General features: G+C 35.7%; 1 protein-coding gene across 2 annotated transcripts in view; it reads right to left on the reverse strand.

The window, feature by feature from the left end:
* The window catches only part of DERA (deoxyribose-phosphate aldolase), a 167,647-nt gene that overhangs the window by 80,447 nt on the left and 66,197 nt on the right, over positions 1-21,003 (reverse strand). For both annotated transcript variants that reach the window (XM_010595188.3, XM_064284541.1), the window contains exon 6: positions 18,785-18,913. In XM_010595188.3, coding sequence (XP_010593490.1) covers positions 18,785-18,913 — 129 coding nt within the window. The remainder of the gene's footprint in view (positions 1-18,784; positions 18,914-21,003) is intronic.

Genomic DNA, 21,003 nt, shown 5'->3' on the forward strand with positions numbered 1-21,003 from the left:
TGCAATTGCCGCGTATCTTTTCATAAATTAAATGGTTTTCTAGGGAAGGAATTATTTACTTCCCCCCAAAAAAAAAAAACCAGATTGGAATACCACAGGAGTCTAGATGTACCATCTGGGTCAGTACTCCTTGAGTATACAGAGATTTGCTTCATCCTAAAATGAAGTCACACACTCACTGTGACTTAGGACAGTCTTTTGTAAAATAAATCTACACTGTCATTTACTCTACTATTTGATTCACACTTACATGCATTTAAAAGTTTAAAAGCTTCTTTGATGTTAATTTTCTATTAATCACTATTTTTTTTAACATTTTGGTTTTCTTCCATCATAGTCAGTTTCTACTTTATGTTATTTTTTAATTGTTTTCCTTATATTTTCTTTTACTTCTCTGCCTCACCTCACTGTTTCTGTATCACTTTGATCTTATTTGGTTGAATTTCGAACATTCCCTCCCTGGTTCCTCCTGTTTTTTTCATTGTTGTTTTCCTATACGTTGCAGAATTTCAGCCAAGTTCAAAACTCATTCTGCATTCCTTCAAGGTCTGCTTTCCCCAAGCCCAGTATTTTTGTGCTAGTACTCCTCCTACAGATCTTCATCAGCAATTCAAACCTGATGACATTATGATTGCATTTTTAGTGCTTTTCTAACTCCAGCCTTATTTATCATGCCTGCATTATTTCCAAAGATAAGGTCTAGAATAACTTCAGAGTGGAGTTTGTTAGCGAGTGCATGTACAAGAACAGTCCATCGCTAATGCTACTGAAAGATAAAGGCACTTTTCTACATTCTGGCATTATTCTTATTGCCTGTGAGCATTTGCTGGGCTGAAATTCCTTAGCAGGAGATTGACCTGCTTACACTTTCCTTTTCTATAAGCATGTTTCCCTTTCTATCTTACCTCCTATCACCTTGTTCTTGGATTGCTTGATGAGAAAATACGGCTCCTGTTTTTCTCCCCTGATTATGCTGTTGTGTGTCATTCAGTCGATTCCAACTCATTGTCTTCAAATTGTTTACGCCTATCTTAAAAAGCCAGGTCGCTGCTTCTAAGATCTATCTATATGGGATCAAACTGACAACAGCAACTTGAAGGATTAGACAGGAAACTTAGGGGGCAGTGAATTTATGTAAATGGGGGGAACAACTCAGAAACGGAGGGTGAGAATGGTTGTACAACTCAAAGAATATAATCAATGTCACTGAATTGTGCATGTAGAAACTGTGGAATTGGTATATGTTCTGCTGTGTAAATTCTCAACAATAAAAAGATAAACTATATTTTCAAAAATTTTAAGTATTTTAAAAATACAATCTACATTCCAGGTAACCCAATAAAGAGTTATCAATACTGTTAAAAAAAAAAAAAAGCTGCTGTCGAGTTGACTCTACCTCGCAGCCACTCCATGTGTGTCAGAGAAGCTGACTTTTCAGAAGTAGACTGTCAGGCCTTTCTTCCGAAGTGCCTCTGGGTGGACTTGAACCTCCAACCTCTCTATTAGCAGCTGGGTGCTTAAGCCATTTGCATCACCCAGGCACTCCACTCCGACCTTAGCTTGTTCTTTATTTGTATTGCACTCACCACATTTTCACCAAAGTAAATAGAAGATTCATTCTCTTTTACCAAAAAAAAAAAAAGAGTGTTCCTTGCTTCTGGAACCACCTCTGAACCTTTGTGTTGGATCACCTAAAGAAAGCCTTGAAAATATAATCTTGTTGAAAGTACAAGTTATTTATCCTCTTTTCCAATTAAAATACAATTTTTTCTCAAAATAAGATGCCCAAGCTCTGTAAGGTTGTGGCACATCAGGAAAGGTAAATCTAGGTTTCCAAATTTCATTTTGCCCCTTCTCACATTTTCTTTATCTCCATCGTTTATTCATGCAATCAAAAATATTTTCTTAGATTCTACTAAATGCCAGACATAGCAGTAATCACAGAGGAATAAAGATATAGTTCTTGGCCTTAGAGAGCTCACAGTTTTGCGAGAAAAGCTAGCAGGTAAAACAATTGATGATGGTATTATGTGACAAATGCTACTGATACAACTGCCACAGGAGCATAATGGTATGACTTTAATCCTTTCGAGGATCAAAAGAAGGCTTCGCAGAGTATGCGAATCTTATTTAAGTCTTAAAGAAAGGCTAAGAGAAGGAAGGAAGGCTATACCAGATAGAGAAAGTGATATAACAAAGACAGAAGTCACCTGGAATGTTTCCAAATATCAATAATGACCATATTGAATAGAAGCAAACAGATCCTTTTAACTGATGGCCTTATGTTATCATATATGTCATGGAAGAGTGAGAATCTCCACTTAAGTCAAGCTAGAAGATCCCTGCATTTATGAACAGGGACATCTGAACAAAATTAATTTTTTCTTTATGATTAGCATCATCATGATATTGATCAAAGAGCACACTGTATGCACCACGTTGGTGCTTCAGGTGCTACAGAGGGGTGCAGAGCCACTTAACCAGACAACTACTAATGTGAGGTTCTTGTATATGCTTTATATAAGTATTCTTTTTTTCTCTTCCATCTCTTAGAGTCAAATTGTCACCTTTCTGTCACTGAGCCTAAGTCTAGCAGTACTGCCTAATTCTAGCACACTACAGAATGATAACAATCATTATAGAATTATTGGTAAAATGAGAGTAAATAAATCGAGAAATCCCATGAGCCTTCCTGTATACAGAGAGTATAGTGCTTGGGTAGAAAGCACTGGAGGGGCAGGGTAGTATAGTGGTCAAGAGCATAGCATCCAAAGTTGGAAAGACACATCAAGCTCTTGGATAAGAAGATTTAACTTTATAAAGACATCAATGCATCCTTAGTTTATAAATTAGCATGATCTCAACAAAAATATCATTTTTTCCTGGAGCTAGTCATGATGACTCAGAAGTGCAAGGTAACTCTGAAACAAAAAGCTCTGAAGGAAAGCTGTAGCTTACCAGATATTAAAATATACTTATAAAACCCTTCTAGTTAAAATTGCATGATACTAGCACTTAAATAGACCAAAAGACCCAATAAAAGAACAGAAATCCAGAAATAGATCCAAGTACATGTGAAAATTTAATGTAACTGGCATCTTAAATTAGTGCATTGTGGTATGTTTGTATGGGGGTAGGAAGAGGGGTAGAAAATTAGATAACTATATGATAAAAGTAAAATTTAAGTGATTCCTTGCATCATACATCTGAATAATTTCTAAATGGATTAGATATCTTAAGAGAAGGAAGGAAGAAAGGAAAGGAGGGAGGGAGGAAGGAATTATATAAGTACTAGAAGAAAATGGTGAATTCCTTTATAACCTGGGAATGGAAAAAAACAATAATTATGACTCCAAATTCAGAAAACATTAAGGGGAAAAAATAATAAGTTTAGTAATATTTTAATCTTAAATGGCAAATACACACACACACACACACTCTGTAACTAAAAAAAAAAAAAAAAAACGACAAACTGGAGAAACAATATTTGCAACACACATTTTTAAAGGAAAAAGGAAAAGACATAAACAGAAAATTCCAAAGCGTGCATACATACCATAAAAAGATGCTCAACCTCTTTAATGGAAACCCTGGTGGCGTAGTGGTTAAGTGCTACGGCTACTAGCCAAAAGGTCAGCAGTTCAAATCCACCAGGCGCTCCTTGGAAACTCTATGGAGCAGCTCTACTCTGTCCCTTAGGGTTGCTATGAGTCGGAATCGACTCAACGGCAACGGGTACAGTACAGTAGCCTCATTAATAAAAAGAGAAATGCAAATTAAAACTATAGTAAGATATCATTCATCACCAATCAGTGTAGCAAAAATCCTAAGTCTGACAACATATCCTGGTGATGAGGCTATGGGGAAACAGACACACTGCTGATGCGAATGCAAAATGGTACAGCCTGATATGGAAGAGCATTTGGAAATATCTAGCAAAATCACATATGCATTTATGTCTGACCTAACAATACCACTTCTAGAAATCTACCCCAAGATGCACTGATGAAAATATGAACTGACTTTTGCACAAGGAGATTCACTGTAGCATTACTTGTAACATCAGAAGACTGGAAGCAACTTAGATGTCCACCAGTCCCAAGGAGGATTAGTAGGATAAACAAGGTTCATACATACAATGGAGTATTATGCAACTGTAAAAAGGAATAAAGAAGATCTCTATATGATATAAAGTGGTCTCCAGGATACTCTGTAAATAAAAAATGCAAGGTACAGAACAATTTTCATAAGTATATTAACCAACTACTACAAATATATATATAATTTTAAAAAGTAACAGTGGAAAGATAAACCAAAAACTGAAAAATAATGATCAGTGCCTGTAGGGAGAGGAAGGAAAAGATAACAGACAGGGAAGCTGGGTTTTTCTGAATGCACTCTGTTTGAATTGTAGAAACATGTAAAATAAAACTAAAAACAAAATTAAATCAAAAGAAGCAGCAGGAACAATCATTATAATGGAAAAAGAAAAACCTGAAAATAATGAATCTTACTGTATAACCAGTTAAGGCATAAATAGTCCCAAAGAAATCTTAAACTGTATTCAGTAGTCTTGTTTTATTTTAATTTGGATTTATGCATACACTGGAATAAAGTAAAAAAATAATCATGTTAATGTTTCTAGCTTTTGAGATTTTCAGTTAAGATAAAAAGGATACTAGTATATCTTTAGTGAAATGTCTATTCTTTTTCCCAGTTTTTAATTGAGTTGTTTGTTTTCCCATTATGGAGTTTTAAGAGGTTTTTATATATTCTTTATACATTCTAGATACAAATCCTTTATTAGGTAAATGATTTGCAAATATCATCTCCCAGTCTGTGGCCTGTCTTTTCATATTCCCAATGGTATGTTTTGAAGTGCAAAATTTTGAATTTTGATGAAGTAAAACATCAAAATTTTCTCTTACGCATCATGCTTTTCATGTCATATTTAAGAATTCTTTGCCTAACCTTGGAAACTCTGTGGGGCAGTTCTACTCTGTCCTATAGGGTCGCTATGAGTCGGAATCAACTCGATGGCACTGGGTTTGGTTTTTTTGGGGAGGGGGGGGTTTTAACCTGAGGTCATGAAGATTTTCTCCTAAATTTTATAGTTCTCACTCTTACATTTAGATCTGTTTACATTCTCATTTAAATGTACCAACTTTAAAAATATATATTTGAAACAATAAGGCAAATCTGAATTAATAAAATATAATGATATGAAGAATTACTGTTAATTTTGTTAAGTATAATAATGGCCTTATGGTTTGTTTATCACTAGAGATACCAACTAAGGTATTTATAAATAAAATGATAAGATTTCTAGATTTTGCTCTAAATACTCCAAGGGAAAAAAAAATAACAGTAGCTAGATGAAATAGTATTTGCAAAATATTGGTAACTGTTGAATCTGGAAAATGGGTACCTGGAGGAGAACACTGTCAACTTTCATGTCAGTTTGAAAATTTCCATAATAAAAAGTTAAAAACAAGAACACATAGGTTCTAGTACCATAATACCTGGGTCTGAATGCTGTTCCACCACTTATTAACTATGTGGCCTTACAGAAGTTAAATAATCTTTCTGTGTCCCTGTTCTCTCATCTGTAAAATAAGGATAAGAGTAACTACTTCATAGAGTTATTGTAAGAATTAAATGTAAATACACACAAATCTGTCAAAACATTGCCTCACCCAGTCAGAGTGGAGAGAAACCATTAACATCCTAGGAATTCTGGTGAGACACCAGAAAGACCAAGCCGTAAAGACCATGCCCTAGAGTACGGGCTAATCTAAATCTACAAAAAACCCAAAACCCCAAACTAGTTGTCATTGAGTTGATTTCATAAAACCAAGCCTGAAAATAATCAAGGAGAGCCATGGGTAAATTTACTGCCTTCCAGAATAAAACTCAACACACTTTAAAGGTAGATAATATAAACCAAAGCCCTTAAAACGTTATCAGGTCCAGCACATGATATAAAATACTGGGTATAAAAGAAGCAGGATTATGTGACCCATATCTAAAAAAAAAAATTCTCAATAAAAACAGACCCTCAGATAACCCAGATGTGCAAGTGAGCAGATAAGGACTTTAAATCAATTGAAGGACTTAAAGGAAAATATGATCTCAATGAATGAACATATGGGGAATCTCAGCAGAGAATAAAAATTACAAGAAAGAATCAAAGAGAAATTCTAAAACTAAAAGTAACCAATAGCAAAAATAAAAAAATTCACTATATGGACTTAAAAAGCACATTTGAGATAGAAAATAAGGGTTAGTAAACTTGAAAAAAGGTACATGTACATTAACCAGAAGTACAGGGGGTAATAAGATTAAAAATAAAATAAATTTTTTAAATGTTCTAAATTGAGTGAAAAACATCAACCTACAGATCCAAAAAGCTCAGCAAACTCCAAGCAAGATAAATACAAAGAAAAACATACTTAGGCACACCGTGGGTCAAACTGTTGTTGTTAGCTGTCGACAAATTAACTCATGGTGATGACGTGTGCAGCGCAGAACTGCTCCATACAGCTTTCAAGGCCATGACCTTTTGGAAGCAGAATGCCAGACCTATCTTGTGAGGTGCCTCCAGGTGGGTTTGAACCACCAACCTTTTAGCTAATAATTGAGCATTTAACCATTTGTGCCACCCGGGGACTCCATGGTCAAATTAATGAAAAACAAAGATAAAGAGAAAATACTGACTGACCACAGTCCGAGTAAGATGAGACATCACATACAGGAAAACAAGAAGAAGTGGGATTCCAAGAAATGGAATGACATATTTACAGTGCAGAAATAAAAATAAAACTGTCACCCCAGAGGTCTATATTCAGCAAAATGTACTTGAAACATGAGGAAATTTTCAGATAAACAGAGCTGTAAGAATTAATCACCAGTAGACTTATGCTATAAAAAATACTCACAGAAATATTCCAAGATGAGGAGAAATTGTACCAGATGGAAATTGAGATTTACAGGAAGGAATGAAGAGCACTGGAAATTATGTGTGTGGGGAAAAACATAAAATACTAGCTTAGCTTTGTTTTTTCTCCTTTTAATTTCCTTAACAGACAAATAACTGCTAAAACAAAAACTGTATCATTACAAGGTACAGTTCATAACATATGCAGACAGGGATAGACTACCCAATAAGCAAGGTAAGCATGTGCTTAGGGCATCAACAAAACCAGGGCACCAGTTGTCCAAAGCAAAGACCCATAGATGCCAAGTAGACAGGACACAAGGAAAAGTGAGCGCTGCAGTGGAAGTTAACTGGCAGGGCCTAAATGAAATTGATACCAGCTCCACTGTGTGACAATGTGCCAGCCAGATATAAAGTTCACGTAGGGTCACGAGGGCACCCACACCTAAGTTTGCTTATGCTATGAGGTCCCTACCACTTCAACGCCTTGGTTGACATTTGTCTTTTATGGTCCCCTACCACCTAAGTGAAACTCCTTTATCGGTGGATCGCTTGGATCTATTCTTTCTAATAAACAAGAGGTGGGGGAGAGCTGTCGAGTCTAACTCTTGCTATATTCACCCATTATGCAACTGGATCCAACATGAGTGATTACTGGGCAAGGATGGATTATATTAATAGATAAAAGGTCTCTGATCCATTTTGAGAACCATCTTGTACATCTACGTCTGCTGATCTAGCAACTCTAGCCAGGAGAGCCAGCAATGCTCATTGCTATGATACAAACACAAGGGCATGCTCTTGCATGCGTCCTGGTAAACAATCAGTGGGAACTCCAGTCCCAGATGATGTGCAAAAGCAAGGGAATTTGAATAAGACAACCAATGCAATGAATTCAATCAAGTTACTTTTTAACCGTATAGCATTTACGTACAGAGTTATGTCCTAAGTTTCGTAAACAGTATTTATACCTTTAAAATATGTTTGGTATACATGCAGACACAATCTAGCATAAATTTAATATAATACTAACATAGCAAATGTTAAAAAAAACTGGAAATATTAATATTTATCTAACACAAAATGTTTTATGTATCAAGTGAGTTTCTTTTTTATTGTGAGGGACTCAGTCCTTGGTACTACTGTACATATGTTAATAAACTGGGTATTAGGCACAATAAGAGGATGCAAAATTCAATATTTGTTTATCATGCAAAATATGATTCTGTTTTACAACAATGAGTAGGTTTCTAAATTCATCTTCCAAGAAAGCAAAAAGGGCATTTATCAGAACATTACATTTATATTTTATCAGAATATTTACATATCTCTGTATAAGGAAGTTGAACAATTTCTCAAGGAAATAAATTAAACTAATATTTAGGTGATAAAAATTATGCAAATATATTTTATTTTCCATTTCCCTTCAGACTTTAAGAAATTGATATTGTTATGACTTGCAAAACAAACCTGCTCATCAAGAAGTAGTGCTATTATTCCATCAATTATGTACATATCTCCAAACATGGGAGTTGAACAATTACACAAAGAAATAAAATGTACATTTTATATATGCGGTATATGATCACAATTATATTTTCCCTTTCATTTCAGACTGATCGGGTCTAACCTCACATTCAGTTCTCTCTTGTTGACCATCTAAGAAAAGGCCAATGGCACTATAATCACGTGACTTGTGACAAATCTGGTCCTGTCCTGTGCAAAGTGTACCAAAACACGTTTTCAGATTGAACATATCCTTGTATTTGTATTATGCTCTTAGCCATCACTCTCATACCTGTCAGGTATCAGCAGTAGCCCAATGAATTGTGAAGATGCAGCATCAAAGGATAGAAAGTGAGTTTACAAGTTCTTAAGTACTACTTCAAGATGGAAAACAAACATGGAGATCTGTGAAGGGCTCGCCAACAAACATCGTACAACAAACAAATGTAATATTTTCAACTGCCTTGTAAGCACTATTTCTTTTGACTACCCCAGACCTGAAGAACAAAATTACATGTTTCAAATCAATTTTTTCACTTGCTAATTTTCAAATATAAAATTTTTGTGTTGATGTCCTAATTCAAATATGAATTTTATTTTATAAATTTTACTTGTTTAATGCATTTTATTGATTTTCTATTATTCAAATTTATTTGCTACAGTAGAACCAAATCTAAAATGTGACATAATTTTATAACCAGGTAAAATGAAATGACAACAACAAAGTGGAGCACAAAAGCGGAAGGTAAAAAGAAAATAATTTGTGAATCCCTAAAGACGATTTCAAAATGAACTTCCTTTGTAAAATGTAATGAATCAGAAAAGACTTCTTCCACTGAACGCTCAAATTTAATGGGTGCAAATCATTGTACTAGTACTGCTAGTGCTGAAATTACTAACAGCAATAAAAATATAAAAGAATTTGCTCTAAATTCTGCATCCATTCCTTGCCGCAGTAAAAAATTTAATAATAGTGTAGAAAGTAAAACTATTTTAGAATCTGAAATTGTCACATCTGCAAACCCCATTAATTAACAGAAATACAGATCCTGCTTTGTGGAATAATTTTTCTACTGATGTAAATTATTGGATTGAAAGAGGGTCAAGTGATTGTCAATATCACGGTGGGCCATTTGAAAATTTGTGTCAAAAATTTCTGGATGGTAAACAAACAATGTTCTGTAGCCAGAATATATTTCTGGGGTACAAAGCTAATGATGAAAATTATAAGAACAAGTGGCTACTGTATTCGCCATCAGTTAGCTCTGTATATTGTTTTGTTTGCAAACTACTCAGTCCTAAATCATTTAATTCTCAATTTGCTACGGATGGGTTTAGCAATAGGTACCATTCAAATATGACTGATAAACATGAAAACAGTTCAATTCACAGAGATTGTATGTTGTCATATGGTTCTGTCTTAACTCATGAACTGGAAACACAAATGAATGGAGAAACACCAGTACTGGAAAGCCATTCTGCAATGTGTTGTTGCTGTCATTATAACAATCACTAGACACGGACTATCTTTTCAAGGAAGAAATGAAGTGTTTGGGTCCCCACAAAATGGAAATTTGGGGGTTTACTTGAACTTGTTGCTCTGGTTGATCCATTTTTAGCACGTCACATCTCAAAATATGGTAACCCAGGAAAAGGCAACCCATCGTATATGTCTAAAACAACGTGGGAAGAATAAACTTAGTAAGTGATGGTGGCGTAATGGTTAAGTGCTATAGCTGCTAACCAAAGGTCGGCAGTTCGAATCCACCAGGCGCTCCTTGGAAACTCTATGGGGCAGTTCTACTCCATCCTACAGGGTGTCTATGAGTCGGAATCGACTCAAGGGCGCTGGGTTAATAAGTGATAAAGTTCAATCAACTATTTTCAGTGAAATAAATATAGCCTGATATTTCAGTTTGTTTTTAGATTCCACTTCTGATCTTTCTCATACAGATGAGCTAAGTATTATTTTAAGATATGTATCTCCAACACATGGAAAACCTGTTGAGCGATTTATCACATTTACTTGCTTAAAAAATCATATTGGTGAAGAAACTGCAAATCAAATACTTCACTATTTATGTGAAGTTCGCAAAACTGACTTTTCGAAGTGCAGAGGCCAGTCTCATGACAGTGCTGCCAATGTGTCAGGGCATTATAAAGGTATGTGACAGAAAATTTTAGAATGTAATGAATGTGCTATTTTCATACCATATGCTGAGCATTCACTGAAAATTGTAGGAAGCAGTGCAGCTAGTCAATTGTTGTCCAAAAGCAGCTGATTTTTTTTTTCTACTGTTCAATTATTCTACATATTTTTTGCCACCTCTACTCACTGATGGGCAGTTCTTAAAACATACTTAAGCAATGATCAAGTATTAAAATGTCTTTCTAATACATGTTGGGAAGCACATGCTGTAGCAACAAGTGCAATCCTAGAATCATATGCTCAGATTCTAGATGCCTTAGAAAATATTGCTGAAGACCAGACACAAAAAGGAGATACCAAAAGAGAAGCCAACAAAATGCAAACATTAGAGTATAAATTTAGGTTGGTGATGTGGAACAATACATTGCAGCATTTTCATCATATGAGTCAAACTCTCCAAGATTCAGATGTAAATTTAAAAGATATGCACAGACATAACAGTCATTAACAGGGTATTTACATACTTTAAAAGAAGATTTTGAAAAATTTTAAAACACAATGAAACACGGCCTAATACCGATTATCAAGCAGTTCACTGTCGCAGAAGCATTAGAAACAAGTAAATGATGAGAGTGCTCCAGAAATATCATTGAGTGCCAGAGATCCATTTCACGTAACCATATATACTACACCATCATTGACACACTCAAATGTTGCAAGAAAAGAAGGGGGCATTATGAAAACAAGGGTGTATGAAGTTCTTTCAAATAGATTTTTCTTCTTAAACAATGTGGACATAACTGATGAGGGATGCATGAAGGCGTCCAAGAAACTGGTGCAGGCTTATCTCAATGACTTAAATACAAACCTTCAGAGAGAAGTGCAACAATTTCATTCTTACACAAGAACTAAGTTCACAAATTCAGGAAAAACAAATTTTACTCATGTAGGCACGTATGAATCCGTAAGAGAAGATAAAATAACTTTGTATTTCCCAACACTGAAATTGTTTTATGCATCTTCCTAACTTTAATGATCACAGACAACACAAAAGAACACTCAATTTCCTGCTTAAGAAACTCAAAAACCCTTAGCGTACAACAATGATTCAAGAAAGACTTAATTCATTATCCTTATTGTGTATGGAAGTAGATTCTGGTTGGCAGCTTAATTGTGAAGAAATCGTTGAAGAATTTGTATAAGCAAAGAATAAAAAGAAATGTTTTTAATTATAAGATGTTACAGGTGAGAGATCTATCTAAAAATAAAACAGCAATTTGTTGTAATATTAGTTTTCTGATCATTAAATTTTCTTTTATGACTTTTTTCATTTGTCCGATTATAACTATAACATATTATGAAATAAGCATCAAAGGTGAAGTATGAGCTGCTTAAAGCAAAATTGGTAAAAGTCAATTTTTCATTGTGGGAGATTAATAGAAATTTTATGCTGATTACTGAAACAGCTAAGTTCACTGACTCATTTTCTTTGTTGTAGAATATGTGGAATATTCTTTTTGTAGAAAATGTGGTATATAGTAAAAATCTTAGTATTCCACATCCACTAAAAATTTTATAATCCAGCTCATCTCATTCTGCTAAAATGGCATACGCCACTTTTGCATTCAATCACTAACATTATAGTTATATTTAAAAAAAAGTTACATCATGAACAGCTAAGACATACACACACAAATATATGTTGTTGTTGTTGTTAGGTGCCATTGAGTCAGTTCTGACTCCTAGTGATCCTACGTACCAACAGAATGAAACACTGCCCGGTCTGGCACCATCCTCACAATCATTATGCTTGAACCCATTGCCGCAGCCAATGTGTTAATTCATCTTGTTCAGGATTTTTCTCTTTTTCCCTGACCCTCTACTTTACCAAGCATCATGATGTCCTTCTCCAAGGACTGGTCCCTTCTGATCAACATATATACACACACATATATATATAACGTGAGTTATACATATATACCCCATTCAAATGTGTGAGTAAGCAGAGGAGGGAACGCCACAGACTAGCAGGTTTAGGGACCTCACATGCCTTAATCCAACCCTGTATGTAGAAGAATGCAAAAGTAGTAATACAAAGGACTGGTGAGGGTATAAACAGAACTCTTTGTTATAAATGTCTCACTTTTGTGATGTGTAAAGTGGAACAATATTCATTCTAAATAGACTGTGATAAGTTAAGGATGCATATTGTAATCTCTAGAGCAACTACCTAAAAATTCCAGAGAGTTTATAGATTTTAAAACCCAATAGAAGAAATACTAGAAAATATTTCATGAATCCAAAAGACAGCAGGAAGAGAGGAACAAACAAACAAACAAAAATAGATGGGGAAAAATAGAAAATAAATAGCAAGATTACAGACTTAAATCCTACCATATTAGTAAGTACATTAAATGTAAATGGGCCAACAAAATGGATGCACTTTGGAAACATTAAGCTATGTGAAATTAGTGAGCCATAAAGGGACAAATACTGTATAATGCCACATATGTGAAATATCTAGAATAAAAAAAAGTGTTTTTTTTTGGAAGTGTATAAAGACCAAAGTTTACCAGAAGTAAGCAAGAGGGAAAAGGGAAGGGGGACCCATTGCTTAGTGGGCACTGAGCTTCTGTTAAGGGTGATGAAAAAACTGGAAGTGGATAATGGTGAGGGTTGAACAACACAATGAATGTAATCAATGTCACCAAACCATACATGTAAAAATTGTTAAAAATGTGTTAGCACGCAGCGATCTAAGATGCATCAATTGGTCTCAACACACCTGGAGCAAAGGAGAATGAAGAACACCAAACATACAAGGTAATTATGAGCCAAAGAAATAGAAAGGGCCACAAAAACCAGAGACACTACATCAACCTGAGAGCAGAAGAACTAGATGGTGCCCGGCTACAACCGATGACTGCTCTGACAGGGAATACAACAGAGAACCCCTGAGGGAGCAGGAGAGCAGTGGGATACAGACCTCAAATTCTTGTAAAAAGACCAGACTTAATGGTCTGACTGAGACTAGAATGATCCCGGAGGTCAGGATCCTCAGACCTTCCATTAGCCCAAGACAGGAACCATTCCCAAAGCCAATTCTTCAGACAGCGATTGGACAGGACTATGGGATAGAAAATGACACTGGTGAGGAGTGAGCTTCTTGGATCAAGCAGACACATGAGACTATGTGGGCACCTCCTGTCTAGATGGGAAATGAGAGGGCAGAGGGGGTCAGAAGATGGCAGAAAATAGAGAGTAGAAAGAAGGCGTATGCTGTCTCATTAGGGGGAGAGTAATTAGGAGTATATAGCAGGGTGTTTATAAATTTTTATATAAGAGTCCGACTTGATTTGTAAACTTTCACTTAAATCACAATAAAATTTTTTTTTAAACGTTAAAGTGGAAAATATTTTCTTACATTTTTATTTGATTAATGTAAATGGACAAGCCACCCCAATTAAAAAGCAGCTATTGTGATAATAAATAACACGCCGCCTACAAAAGACATACTTAAAATATATAGCCAAAGACGAGTTGAAAATAATAGGATGGAAAACAAGATATACCACACAAATGGTAAGCATAAGAAAGCAGGTATAGCTAGATCAATATCAGACAAAGTGGATATCCAGAAAAGGAGAAGTACCAGAGATAAAGGAGGACACTTCACAATGATGAATGTGCTAATTCAACAGGAAAACATAATAATTCTAAAAGTATACAAACCTAATAACAGAGCTCCAAAATACATGAAGAAAAAAGTTGACAGAATAAAGGGAATAAGTAGACAAATCCACAATCATGCTTAGATATTTTAATAACTCTCTTTCAGTAATAAGTAATGAATAGAATAGACAAAAAACAAAAACACCTAAATCTGAAAAATGCTAGCAACCAACTTGACTTAATTGACATGTATAGAACACGACCACCAACATCTACAAATATACATTCTTTTCAAATGCACTTGAAGCATATACCTAAATAGACCATAAAATAAGTCTCATTAATTTCAAAAGACAAAAGAGTCTTACAATTGATAGTCTCTGAGCATAACAGAATTTCAAATTAGAAATTAGTAACAATAAGGTATCCAAAAAACTAAAAAATATTTGGAAATTAAACAACTCATTCTAAATAACAAATGGATCACAACCGAAGTTGGAAATTAGGAAATTTCATTAACTAATGATAATGAAAGCACAGTATAGTAAAATTTCGATAATGGAGCTAAAACAGTGTCAGGGAGAAATGTATAGGGTTAAATGCCTATATTAGAAAAAGAAGTACGGTTTAAAACCAGTGATCTAAGTTTCCACTGTAAGAAGCTAGAAAAAGAAGAATAAATTAAACCCAGAATAAGTAGAAGGAATATAAAAACAAGTATTAGAGGAGAATTTAATGAAACTAAAAACAAAAACTAGAGAAAATAACAGAACAAAAAGTTGGTTCTTTAAAAAGCATTAATAAAATTGGCAAACCCCTGGCAAGACTCTTTTTTCCAAAAAAAAAAAAAAAAAAGAAGGGGGAGCGGGGACGGGGGGAGAGAAAACAAAAATGACCACTATGAGGAATAAAAAAAGAGGACAGTACTACAGAACCTACAAACATTAGATTAATAATGAGTAAATATTACAAACAACTTTACTGATAAATTTAACAACTCACTATACCTGTGCACTGTAATACTTCTAAGCAAATTCCTCATACACAGAATAATGCAGATGGATCTCATAGCGATTTTCTTGGAATGGAAAAATAAATATGAACAAGAGAGTACATACTCAACTGTGGGATTCTATTTATATGATGCTCTAAAGCTGACAAAATTAATCTATGGTGATAAGATCAGTTCAGTATTTGAATCTGGGGGAGATGGTGAGGGGGGTGGAAACTGACTACAAAGGTATTTCTGGGGTGATGGAAATGTTCTCATTCTTGATTGAGGCAGTGGTTACACAGGTGTACACAAACTGTCAAAACCCATTACACGTACATTTAACACTTGGATTTTACTGAATGTAAAGTGCACCTCAATAAAATAGATTTAAGAAAATCAATAAAAAATACCACAAAAGGAGGGAGCAATGTGATTTAGTCAGAAATTTTAAAATTATTTTCGTTGGGGATTATTTTGTGAGGGTTACACATAAAAGTTAGAACAAGAATATAAATGTTTTTTTAAATTTTAATTCTTCAAATAAAAAAAAATACTTCTTTTCAATTATAGACCTTTTTAACAGGATACCAAAAAAACCAAAAAAGAAAACCAAACCCACTGCCATCAAGTCAATTTTGACTCATAGTGACCCTAAAGGACAGAGCAGAACTGCCCCATTGAGTTTCCAAGGAGCACCTGGCGGATTCAAACTGCTGACCTCTTGGTTAGCAGGTATAGCACTTAACCATTACACCACCAGGGTTTCCTTTGAACAGGATAGGAAATATAAACTATAGGCCAGAAGGTGTGCTATTATACTGCACAAAGATTGTATCTTTCATTTATGATAAGATCTAGCACAGTTGTGTTACTGCAATAAACATGGAGCCAGAAGACCTGGGTTCAAATGATGACTATATATATTAGCTTTATCATCTTAAGTAAATCACTTCATCTCCTTACTTTTCATCATTAACTACAGGGCTGATGCAAAGATTGTTGTTATTGTTGTGTGCCATCAAGTTGATTCTGACTCACAGCGACCCTACAGGACAGAGTATAAATGCCCCATAGGGTTTCCTAGGCTGTAATCTTTACGGAGACAGATTAGCAGGTGAGTTCAAACCAACAGCCTTTCGGTAAGCAGCCAAGCACTTAGCCATTGCACCCCTGGGGCTCCCTGATGTAAAGATTAAGGGATATTACTTAAAAGTATCTGGTAAAGCACACCACAGATACAGCTATCTTGCTCACAGTAAGTCTCAACAGACACTGGTTAAATGAAGAAATGAAACAGGTAAACAAAAACATGGACAGGGAGAGACCAAGGGAAAGCATGTTTCTAGTCACATTTTTTTTTTTCTTTATGGGTAGGAGAGGGTAGGCTGTAGAACATAGGTTTCAAAACCTTAATGACCTAATACCATGTGCCTATCACAAATAATAGGTGATGGGTAGGATAGGGTTGGCTGATCTTCCAAAATGAATATACTGGCTTGAATCACAGAATTCTAAGCTAACAATTCCTTGTCCTGGCAAAGGTCATGAAAAGGAAGCTACCTGCCTTACCTAAGACTGTAGGGCCTTTTTCCAGGTTCCTAAGAGTTGCAGTGAGTCTTCTATTACTATGGACCTCTGAAATGCCAACAGAACTGAAGAACCACTGTTCAAAGTGCTCCATTTCTCTTTGTACTCAAGTTGTCAGAGAATTTGCTCTAAATGAGACAACCAGGGCAGACATTTTCTGGATACAGCAACAGTGACTAGAGCAATAGGCTGATCAATGCCTAGGGGGTTGATTTTCAGGAATGTTCCAAAGAATGATGCTAGGTCTGAGAGAGTAATCAAAAAGTATACAAGAGTATAAAAGTCTACAGAGCAACAATGGATAACCCAGATTAAAGACCAGAGAAGCTATATGTCTTCATCCAAGTATGAGGCCCACAAAAGTAGGGAGCCTGGAAAGTTAATAATCATATGTGATAGGTTATCTGATAGAGGATTAACAGAATGCTATGGCTCAGAGGGCATGACAGCAAAGTGATGGGGGAGAAACGGGCATCAGGGCAGATGTTCCTGAAAGGGGTGCTATCTGTGCTGAATCATGAAAGATGTTAAGGAGTTACTTGGGCAAAAGGCTTTCCAGGCAGGGACACAATATATTTGAAGACTCAAAAGGTTCAGAAGATGCCATCCTTAGGAAATGGCAAGTAATTCTATGTGATTGGGGCATATGGTAAGAAGGGAAAATGATGAGACCTTAAAAGGCACAGGGAGGGGTCTTAGAAGAATCTTTTTTTTTTTTTGTAATCAGGCTTATTGTTGTTAGGTGCTGTCCAGTCAATTCCAACTCATAGCGACCCCATGTGACAAAAGCAGAGCTGCTCCACAGGGTTTCCTGTGCTGTAATCTTTATAGAAACTGACCGTCAGGTTTTTTTCCTGTGGAGCTGCTGAGTGGGTTCGAACTGCCAATCTTTGGGTTAGCAGCTGACCACTTAACCATTGTGCCACCAGAGCTCCCTGACATAAAGATTAAGGGATATTACTCAAAAGTGTCTGGCAAAGTGCATCACAGATAAAGTTACCTTGCACACAGTATGTCTCAATAGACACCGGTTAAAGGAAGAAATGAAACAGGTAAACGAGAACATGGACAGGGAGAGGCAAGCAGACAGAAGAGACCATTCCTTTAAATCAGGCTTAAAGAATTTATATTTTACCTTGTAGATAAGAAGAATCCACTGAAGGGTTTCAGGCAAGCAGTTCAACAATGAAATTGGCATTTTTAAAAGATGATTTTGAACAGTGTGGAGAACAGACCGAAGGGGGACAAAAGTAGAGGCAGGAAAACTAGTTAGAAGACTACTAAAGTAATCCCTGTGGGGTTGGCAGTGGTCGAGGACAGCAGCACTCAGAATGGAGAGAAGAGGTACTGACTTAGCAAATAGGTAGAACTCTCAAGACTTGTTTACTGATTTATGTGAAGGTGAGAAAAAGAAGGAATCAAGCAAGACTCACAGGTTTCAAGCTTGGACCTGCTGGTCATGGAGATAATGAATAAGTCAACCTATATTTGAAAGTATAAAAAACAATAATACTGTATTAACTTGAAAAAAATTAACGCAAATCAAAGGAGAGGCTGCTTTAGATAGTATGGATACGTATCCCTGAGAAAAATCAAAAGCTTAAATTCATAGAGAGGGATAAGTTAAAGGAATTCCTGTCTAACATATGTTGATGAATAAATAATCAAAGAATACCACAGAAGACAATTCACTAACAAGAGAGCCATCTACTGCCTTTCAAGAATAGTGCAGCAATGAAATGCCACAAGAAACATGGAAGAAAGCCAGGAGTTTCTGACCACTTCAAATCATACAAAAATATCGGACACCTCCTGCAAAAAAAAAAAAAAATGCCAAGTGGTCAGCACTTTCAAGTAACAGCCAAGTGCTTTCACTTAACTCATTCCTCCTGAAAACATCACTGGAATATTAAACATCATTTGAATATAAAACACTTACCTGCCATCATTGCTATCATGCTGGCTTTATAGACGTTAGTAAGAGATCCAAGTTCTCCTGTTGCCAAGATGGTTTTGAGATGAGCCTCTCCACAGGCCTTGCGAAACTGACGAATCTCATCATAAAGGGCTGGGGAAGGAAATAATTGAAGCAGTTACAAGGCAGGCAAGTGATAACATAACTTGGCAGCCATTTAGAGCTGGCAGAACCCATTTCAGATTTAGGAAACATAAAACATTTGTCACCCTCTAAAAATCACCCCAATTTAATATTGCCTAGAGCATTCTGTGGCGGTTCACATCCTGTTACAAAGAACGCTTAGCTTGCTACCATGGAACTGTTTCTAAGCCCTGGCCCTAGGTCCAGAGTCATGGAGTTTTTTTAATATCATTACAACGGCATTCAAATTACAAATAATGTCTACCTCTCCCATATGATGGTTACTTATAAATTTATCTAGCATGTAGTGGTATAGCACTTTGCAAACCAAAAAAAAAAAAACCATGTCCTTATTAATTCTTCCACTCAGTTCTACTGTTGGGATATAAGGCAGACCTTTCTGGAGAGTCCTGCTACTGATAATGAAGACATGACAGCTTGTCCCACTATCTGCCGGCATGTGTGCCTACATATCTGACTAAAGTGTATAAAGCCTGGCCAGGTTGTATGAGATACACGTGTATAAAGCCATCTGTAGTCCCGTTCAGAGATGCAGCCTTCAACCTATGAAGTCATAACTCCAGTACCACATCTGGCTCTGCAGGGCTCCATGCACCACCCTGAAAACAGCCTGATGAAAAAAACTGAGGGAGGAAATATTTCATATTCAAAGTAAGAGAATTTTAATAAACAATTAAATATCTATTAAAGTAAATTAGCATAATGAGTATGAAAATTTTGAAAAATTATTTAGCACTGCCTTTTGTGAAGGATACCAATGGATTCTGGCTCTTTCCCTGCATCAGGCTGGCCACCGTCATTTCTTGAACTAGGCTTTTTTTCTTTTCTTTTCTCCGTATGCGTGTGTGTTTCATAACAAGTAATTCTCTTACAACCACATGGACAAAACTGGGCAGGGGAGAAACATTCATAATAAGGGCGAGGATTAGGGTTAGCATTTTTTAATGCTAAGATGAGGGTTCCATATTTCATAGGTTTACTAAAGTACACTTAAAGACTGAATATCAGTCTCAAGTCAGCAAACTCAATCAAAACCATAAAAGTTATAACAAGGTGAACATGACCTGCCTTCCGATACTAGAAAACCTAAATATAATTCAAAGCTTGAAGTGGAAACTGAGTATAAATAAAACCAAACATTCCATTATAAGATGGCTGGTAAAGTTTAGAGTTTGTTACCGCCAAGAGATGGCACCCATGGAAGGCTTTTCAAGAAAGAACCGAACATTTTCTTCATAATAGGTAGTCATGAGTGCTAAAGATGATCTGAGATGCCACACTGCCTATCTAGCCCTACCCACCTTACCTGTGAGAAAACCACCTTACCCATATATCTCACATGATAATATGTGTGAGAATATCATAAACAGTAAGACTATGCATCAATAACAATTTATATTCTTTTAACTCAGAGAACAAATATTGGATGGAATGACATTGCTTGAGTTACTCAATCTAAAAGGAGAAAGTAGTTCTCTAAGAAGAAGTGACACGGAAACCTCCTGATCTAACAATTCAAGAACTCTAATCCATATTTAACTTGCAATTTATGATTTTCTTCCACAGTATAGTGATCATCAAAAGCAGGCTTTAGAGCCAAACAAATGCAGAATTAATATCTAGCCCCATCACTTCCTGTGTGACCCTGGGCAAGTTATTTCTCTCAATTTCATCCTTAAAGGGTGGCAAATAATATTTACCTTATAAGGTGAGGATTATTAGATATATGTAAAGTACTTTGCACACTACCTGGCATATTGCAAACACTCCAAAAGTTTAATACATTCAGAATTCTAGTAAAACGAGTTTCCATTAAGCGTTGTGTGATGAAAGTTAAGTCTTACTCCACTGCCTGACCCAACTCCTTGTATAGCACTGAAATTTCCATGTGGATTAGTGCTTACAATCAGTGAGTCATGAGATAAGACTAGACAATAGTTTATTACAGCATTTGTTAAAGTGCTTTGGCCTGTACAACAAAATTCTTAAAACATTGATCCCTACCCTGCTTATGAATAAAGCCATCGTCCTTTTTCTGA

This window comes from Loxodonta africana, chromosome 4 (assembly GCF_030014295.1).
Source record: "Loxodonta africana isolate mLoxAfr1 chromosome 4, mLoxAfr1.hap2, whole genome shotgun sequence".
NCBI lineage: Eukaryota > Metazoa > Chordata > Mammalia > Proboscidea > Elephantidae > Loxodonta > Loxodonta africana.